General features: G+C 38.4%; 1 protein-coding gene across 1 annotated transcript; it reads right to left on the bottom strand.

Annotated features, from left to right (window-relative positions):
- Positions 1–870: 870 nt before the first annotated feature.
- On the bottom strand, positions 871–7,510 carry LOC113638194. Its single transcript, XM_027139226.2, has 6 exons — positions 7,305–7,510; positions 6,654–7,004; positions 3,703–3,867; positions 3,518–3,576; positions 1,763–1,901; positions 871–1,351 (listed from the first exon to the last, which is right to left on the bottom strand). Exons 1-5 carry the CDS (start codon positions 7,372–7,374, stop codon positions 1,773–1,775), a joined length of 774 nt encoding a protein of 257 aa, XP_026995027.1. The 5' UTR covers positions 7,375–7,510; the 3' UTR covers positions 871–1,351; positions 1,763–1,772.
- Between the last annotated feature and the right edge of the window lie 427 nt (positions 7,511–7,937).

The raw sequence follows: 7,937 nt of genomic DNA, 5'->3' as shown, positions 1-7,937 counted from the left end.
ACACACACACACACACACACACACACACACACACACACACCACACACACACACACACACACACACACACAAAGACCTCAATAACGTTCCAGTGATTTTTGGATTCATTGCCAAGAAAATATTGTTGTATCTCCTGATGGATCAAAATCTTAATAATGTTTTTTTTTCTTTCATCGGCAATTGCCGAGCTACTACTATGGGCCCTTGAGTAAGGCCCTTAACCCTCTCTGCTCCAGGGGACTGTATCATGACTAGCCCTGTGTTCAAATCACTTCAGCATGACCTTCTCTGTGCTCCATATAAATATCAGACAAATTTACTCTGGAGATGTGAAGTAAAGTTCATTCAAAGTGTGTCAGTTGCATTGGAAGAGACGGAACCAGGAGACACTGTAGGAAGGAGAGCTGATGGAGGTGGTGTAATGATCTGCAATGTTCTGATGGGAAACCTCAGGTCCTAGAGTTAATGTGGATGTTAATTTGACCCATAATACCTACATAAACACTGCTGCAGACCAACTAGACCCAATGGTATCCCTAAAGGCAGTGGCCTCGTTCAGCATGATAACTTTCCTGCTACACTGCAAACATTGTTCAGGAACCGTTTGAGGAACATAACAAAGAGTTCAAAGTGTTGACTTGGACTCAAAGTTCCCAAGATCTCAACTGGATCAGGCATGTACTGGACCAATATGTCTAATCCATGGAGACCCCACATCAACTTAGAGGACTTTAAGGATCTGTTGCTGTCTTAGTTCCAGATGCCTTGGTTTTTTTTTTTCAGAACTGTTTTGTCAACAGAAGAAGAACCTACAGAACATCAGGCAGGAGGTGTTTAATGTTATGGACGATTGGTGTATAGTTTATTGATGTAAAATAGGATCTTGATTCAACAGTAAAAGAATGCTTATGGTATTGACAAAGACAGAGTACCATCAAAATAAAATACCATCTATGGAATATAAAACAACAACAATTATTATTATTATTATTATTATTATTATTATTATTATTATTATTATTATTATTATTATTATTATTACATGATAGTCATGGTATAATAATATTCTTTCTACTTTCTCCCAAAATGTTTCATGTTTCGGTGGAAGAATTTAGTGAATTTGTCTGACAGAGATTTCAGTGAAACCTTTTCAGCACTGTGTGTCCTGACAACTTTCCATGTCAAGTTAGATAGAAGAGTAACTGATGGTCCATGATGTGTGATCTAAGAGTTCTGCAGTAAATCAGAAGATCCTGACATGGTGATGAAGCTCCAGAGATGAACATCAGCTCAGTGGTGCGGGATGAAGTTTAAGATGATCTGAAATCCATGATGATATCAGAGCAGACCATCTGAGAGAGGAGAAGAGAGGAGAAGCAGAGTGTCATCAGCATATGTTAGTGGTTTGTTAACACATGCGAACACATAATGTTAGTGACAAAAACAACCTTATACCATCTTAATAATGCCAAAGATCAAATCTAAACAAAAAGTCATAACCTTTTAATGCTTTAATTTCTAGTATAAGTCTTTGGTATTTACAGAAGTCTATATTTGTGTCTACTGTGTAAATTGTTTAAATCCATTTCAAACAATTTTTCCACATATAAAGAGATGGATAAATATTTGTGAACAGTTTATAAGAGAGAATGAATGAATGAATGAATGAATGAATGAATAAATAAATAAATAAATACATAAATGAGTGAGTGAATGAATGAATGAATGAATGAATGAATGAATGAATGAATGAATGGTGACACCTTGTGTTGTTCAGTATCTCTGTGGCTGTGAGGTGACTATTGCGTATGTCACACTGTCCAAATCTGATGTTGTGTTGTTCATAGAAGATTTTCTGGTCTTTCTTTTGTACTGAACACTGGCATAATGAAGGTTTTCATCCTGTAGAGAGATTCAGATGATGAACCCGCACTTAATTTTTTGGTTTTCTTTTTTCCTCCCTGATAAAATTATTTGCACTGTTCTGTTTATTATCTGTTTATTACACACACATTTATTGCAGTGTTTCATGATTGTCTGTTTTTTTTTTATTACAGAAACATTTATAAAATCTTAACCCCAATCATCTCATTTAAGCCTGAATATTTGATTGATAAGGCATCATATTAAATGAGTAAGTACAGGATTTGAACACTAGGTGGAGTTTTTGTTTTTCTTTCCCATTTTTTGCACCAGAAAATCTTGTAGTATTTGTATTTAGTATTAATTAGTATTAGTAATTAAACTGGAAAATATGTAGAACATAAGAAATAATACTGATGTAAGTCATGACCTCAACACGAGTGTATTATGTGACTGAAACAGGTTTGTTTGTGTTTTAACCTCGTCTCAGTCATTTATAGAAATCCCACAGAGCCCCTTCCCTCCATCTCAGTCTGAACTTTCAACTGCACATCAAGATCATTCTCTGTGCTCAAAATAACTGCTCCATGAAAAGGAAATAAGTGAAATGCTTTAAGAAACTTAAATACAAATAAGATTAGTTTAACCAGAAGTATAAACTAAAAGAACCTTTAGATTAAATTCATTAGATTAGATACATTACATTAGATTTACATTAGATATCTTCTCAATTAAGATTAAAACAGACAGATGATTTAAAACACCTACAGAATAACCTGCTGATCTACAGCAAACACAATTCAAGCAACACACAAAAAATCTATATCACTGGAATAATTTTGTGATGATTAGATTATAAGATTAGATTATTTTTCATTTATTGAGATATTTGTCCTTATGAAAGAGGAAAAGAAGAAAGTTATTCAGAAAGACATTTAGAAATATAATAATTTCTTGGTAATGAATGTTTCTTCTTTACCACAGTTTCAGTATTGAATCTAATAGTGTATTTTTAATAGTAAACTTAACCACATAACACTGATCTCAAAATAACTAAAGTAGATTAGTGAAGGACATGGAGAAGAGTCTGTGACGTCACAGTAAGAATGAGGAATATCTTTAAGCACACAGGTTCATTTATGCTTCATGGTAATGTAGACAATTCTGTACTACATCAACTCTACAGGAATAGAACATCAAAGGGTTTATAACATACATCAGTCTGCAGTTACTTACTCCATAAATAAATAATAATAAAGCAGGTAATGTTATATAACTGTAAAGGTTGTATGTGTTTGTAACATCATATATTTTATTCTGTCTTTAATATTAAATTCCTTTGTTTGTGTTTTTTTATTTATATTTTATTTATAAATTCCACTATAGCTTTTATCTAATTACACTGTCATTTAATGTAAATGTGCATTTTATTTACTGCCATATTTGTACAAATAAACAAATATTTGTCACATTTTTTTGTCCTTTTCCTCATACCAGAAATAATTATCCAGGAATGAATTCTATTCATTTACCTAGAAATTGATTCCAATACTAAAAATGTTACTGTGATAAAATGCAGTAAAATTTGTTTCTGGAGGAAAATGTTAATATATTTTTGTCCTCATTATTTAACATTAATGTGAATGTTTTTATACCTGTTCAGTGGAGCTGGTGTCATGACTGCAGCATGATGATAATGATGATGATAATTTTCCTGAAAGAGAATTCTGTGTTCATTAATATACATTAGACAATAAATTTAGACACAATAAATACATAATTACCACAAAACTTCTATCTGATTCTTTAATGTTTAACCTACAAGTTAAAGCACTTTTACCTTCCACCCTGCTACAGAGCACACACATGCAGATGATGATTATTAGGACAGAGATGGAGCACACACACATTATGGTCATATGTATAATCCAGATGTTCTCAGTAACTCCAGTCTGGTGTGAATCTGAATCCTCTGATGAAGAACGAGTCTCATTTCTGCTGCCACCTAAAATACACACAGAACCACAGAGATATCAGTACAGTGTCCTGGAAGAAAATATCTTAAATAATAATCAGTATTGTGCAGCTATAATTATTATTATTGTTAAATTCAGGAAACATCTCAAGTCTGATCAATAATAGATGTTTTGTTCAACACATAAGACTAAAACTTGTAACTCTGAATTCACATGTTACTCTCTGGTTATTCAAACTATCATGTGTTTATATGCATTATGTGAACATCAGTGACTTCATTTCACATCTAAACTGATGCTTTAAACTATAAAGACATAAGATTAGTGAAACAAAAAGAACAAACAATTAAACAAAAAGAACAAAGTATAAACTGACCAGTGATCTCTGTTTGGACTTAACTGTAAAATCAATCGACCTGCAAACTTTTATAGATAAAGTGATGACTATGACACCACACAGGAGTCTGGAGCTAGACATGCGTCCCTGGTGAAAGAGCTTCTACACAATTATTAACACATTTAGTCTTAAACCTTTAAAATGACAAAAATTACCTACAGAATAAAATTCTAGTTTAATCATTTTAAAATCACATTGTATATAAATCGAGGACTTGGGCAGAGCTGTCAACTGATCACCACCTGGTGGTGAGTTGGATCCGATGGCAGTGAGGGTCTGCTGGGAACGTTTGGCAGAGTCTCCTGTCAGAGAGATCTTCAACTCCCACCTCCAGCAGAGCTTCAACCAGATCCCGAGGGAGGTTGGAGACATTGAGTCCAATGTTTTCCACTTCCATTGTCGACGCGGCTGCTCGGAGCTGTGGCCGTAAGGTCTCCGGTGCCTGTCGTGGCGGCAATCCCCGAACCCAGTTGTGGACCCTGGATGTAAGGGATGCCGTCAAGCTGAAGAAGGAGTCCTATCGAGCCTGGTTGGCTTGGGGGACTCCAGAGGCAGCTGATAGGTACCGGAGGGCCAAGCGAGCTTCAGCCCAGGTGGTTGCGGAGGCAAAAACTTGGGTATGGGAGGAGTTCGGTGAGGCCAAGGACTATCGGTTGGCCTCGAAGAAATTCTGGCAAACTGTCTTTTGCCTCAGGAGGGGGAAGCAGTGCCCTGCTCACACTGTTTACTGACTTCGACTGGGGACATTCTCAGACGGTGGAAGGAGTAAGCAGAGGCTGAGGACTCACTTGTGGACTCGTTGATCCCCCAAGCGGAGGTCACTGAGGTAGTTGAGAAGCTCCTCAGTGGCAAGGCACTGAGAGTGTATGAGATCCGCCCTGAGTACCACAAGTCACGATGTTGTGGGGCTGTCTTGGTTGACACGCCTATACAACATCGAGTGGTGGTTGGGGACAGTGCCTCTGGATTGGCAGACTGGGGTGGTGGTCCCTCTGTTTAAGAAGGGGGACCGGAGGGTGTGTTCCAACTACAGGGGGATCACACTCCTCAGCCTCCCCGGAAAAGTCTATGCCAAGGTACTGGAGAGGAGAATTTATCCGATAGTCGAACCCTGGATGCAGGCGGAACAATGCGGGTTTCGTCCAGTTCGTGGAACACGGGCCATCTCTATACCCTTGCTAGGCTGCTGGAGGGTTCATGGGAGTTTGCCCAACCAGTCCACATGTGCAATGTGGATCTGGAGAAGGCATTCGACTGTGGTGACCTGTGGGGGGTGCTCTGGGAGTATGCGGTCTGGGGCCCTCTGCTAAGGGCTGTCCGGTCCCTATATGACCGGAGCAGGAGTTTGGTTCGCATTGCCGGCAGTAAGTCAGACTTGTTCCAGGTGCACGTTGGACTTCGGCAGGGCTGCCCTTTGTCACCAGTCCTGTTCATTATTTACTGTATACAGTCGGGGGCTGGAGGGAGTCAGGTTTGGGGAACATGGGATTTCGTCTCTGCTTTTTGCAGATGATGTTGTCCTGTTGGCTTCCTCAAATCAGGACCTCCGGCGTGCACTGGGACAGTTTGCAGCCGAGTGTGAAGCGGCGGGGATGAGAATCAGCACCTCCAAGTCCGAGGCCATGGTTCTCAGCCGGAAAAGGGTGGCTTGTCCCCTTCAGGTTGGTGGAGAGCTCCTGCCTCAAGTGGAGGAGTTTAAGTATCTTGAGGTGTTGTTCACGAGTGAGGGAAGAATGGAGCGGGAGATCGACAGGTGGATCGGTGTATCCTCTGCAGTGATGCGGTCGATAGACCGGTCTGTTGTAGTGAAGAAAGAGCTGAGCTGCAAGGCGAAGCTCTCTATTTACCAGTCGATCTGCGTTCCTACCCTCACCTATGGTTATGAGTTTTGGGTCATGACCGAAAGGACAAGATAACGGATACAGGTGGCCGAAATGAGTTTCCTCTGTGGAGGTGGCTCGGGCATCTGTTCCGGATGCCTCCTGGACGCCTTCCTGGGAAGGTGTTCCGGGGCGAGACCTAGGACAGGCTGGAGGGACTATGTCTCTCGGCTGGCCTGGGAACGCCTCGGTATTCCCCCGGAAGAGCTGGAGGAAGTGTCTGGGGAGAGGGAAGTCTGAGTGTCCCTGCTTAGACTGCTGCCCCCCGCGACCCGGCCCCGGATAAGCGGTAGAAAATGGATGGATGGATGGATTGATGGATGTATATAAATGCTTGTTCATGTTTACTGTCTAAAGTTCATGTTTACTGTCTAAAGTTTAATGTTGGAAAATTCATGTTTAATGTCTAAATAATAATTTTAGTAAATTCTCAAGATCATAATATGTAATGACATGAAATAAATCTTAAATAAGTCTATAAATAAATATAAAAAAGTACAGTATTAATAACCAATGTAAATAAAGTGTTGTTACTGACCTGTAAAGTTCAGACTGATGACTTTCCCAAACTGAATGTGTTCTTTGTTTCGACCTCCACAGTAATAAAATCCCAGATCTGTGTCTCTAACTCCAATAATCACTAAACTGACTGAACTACTGCTTTCTGTTATAGTAAAGTGACTCTTATCCTCATTATTATCAATATAAAAGTGTTTGTCCACATTCCCTTGTGAGGTCGATATAATCTGCCTCTCGCCTGCTGAGTTCTTGTGATACCATGATATCTCTGAATAATTAGTGATGTTACAGGGCAGAGTGACGTTTTCTCCAGGATCAACAGATAACAGATCAGCTGAAATGTTCTGAAGGAGACTCAGACTGATGACACCTGAAAGATAAACACCACATGAAGAGAGAAGATTCATCAGCACTCTGTAAACCTAACACACAGATCACAGTACATTACATCCATGGAGCCGCACTTAACATGTAGACAATACTGTTATATTTATATTTGAATATTTTATTTATATTTTGTTTATTTAAATTGTCCAAAAACTCCATTTTAATTTAACTTCCTGTTATAACGGAATACTGTAATCTCCCTTCAGCTAATGTGGATAGTCCAAAATGTAAAAAAGAAAAAAAAAGATAAATAATAATAATAAAAAATGATTTATGAACTCACCAATCATCAGCTGTAGATTAAACCCACTCAGGAACTCTGCCATGTCTAGCATACATCCTCCACTGAACATGTGAACAGATACTTAGTGAAATAAAAAGTCTTGTGTTTCTGCTGTTTTCCGGTTTAACTTCTTCAGCCACGAGACTCTACATCCTGTCTCCTGTTCTGTTCTGGTGTTCAATAAGCTTCTGAAATCTCATTTTATATTCTCAGATTTATTCTTATAACTCATTAGTTTATTAGTTACTTTAATCTACTGTCCTGACTGTTAGAGCTGAGATGAATAGATGAAGGATGAATAAATAAGTAAATTTAGACACATAACAGAGAATTAAACAGTCAAAGCCGAGTTAAAACAGAGAAATCAATCATTTTGAAAGAGTTTTCTTGGCTGTCATGGAACTCTATGTAAGGACTTACAGATCAAATCATATTCAGGTTTTACTTCAGGTGTTTGTGGCTCAATGTGAATGAATGTTTTCTGACACTGCTGTTGTAACAACTGTGCAACACATGAGACAGAGATGTTTATTTACTAGAGTAATTATTTCTTTCTGTCCGTGATCTTTGTGATTATTTTATAATAGAACTGGGTCACATTAATATTTTATGAATTAATCACTTTAAATAACT

Source organism: Tachysurus fulvidraco, chromosome 10, assembly GCF_022655615.1.
Source record: "Tachysurus fulvidraco isolate hzauxx_2018 chromosome 10, HZAU_PFXX_2.0, whole genome shotgun sequence".
In the NCBI taxonomy this organism is placed as follows: domain Eukaryota; kingdom Metazoa; phylum Chordata; class Actinopteri; order Siluriformes; family Bagridae; genus Tachysurus; species Tachysurus fulvidraco.
The sequence above is the reverse complement of the archived record's forward strand: the minus strand, read 5'-3'. Positions and strand labels throughout refer to the sequence as shown.

Bases quoted from the DNA above. Each gene is read 5' to 3' on its own strand.
- LOC113638194 (XM_027139226.2), bottom strand. From the start codon at position 7,374: ATGTTCAGTGGAGGATGTATGCTAGACATGGCAGAGTTCCTGAGTGGG. The intron at 3,868-6,653 runs GTCAGTAACAAC...TGTGTATTTTAG, and splicing joins CATCAGTCTGAACTTTACAG to GTGGCAGCAGAAATGAGACT. The intron at 3,577-3,702 runs GTAAAAGTGCTT...ATTCTCTTTCAG, and splicing joins GCTCTGTAGCAGGGTGGAAG to GAAAATTATCATCATCATTA.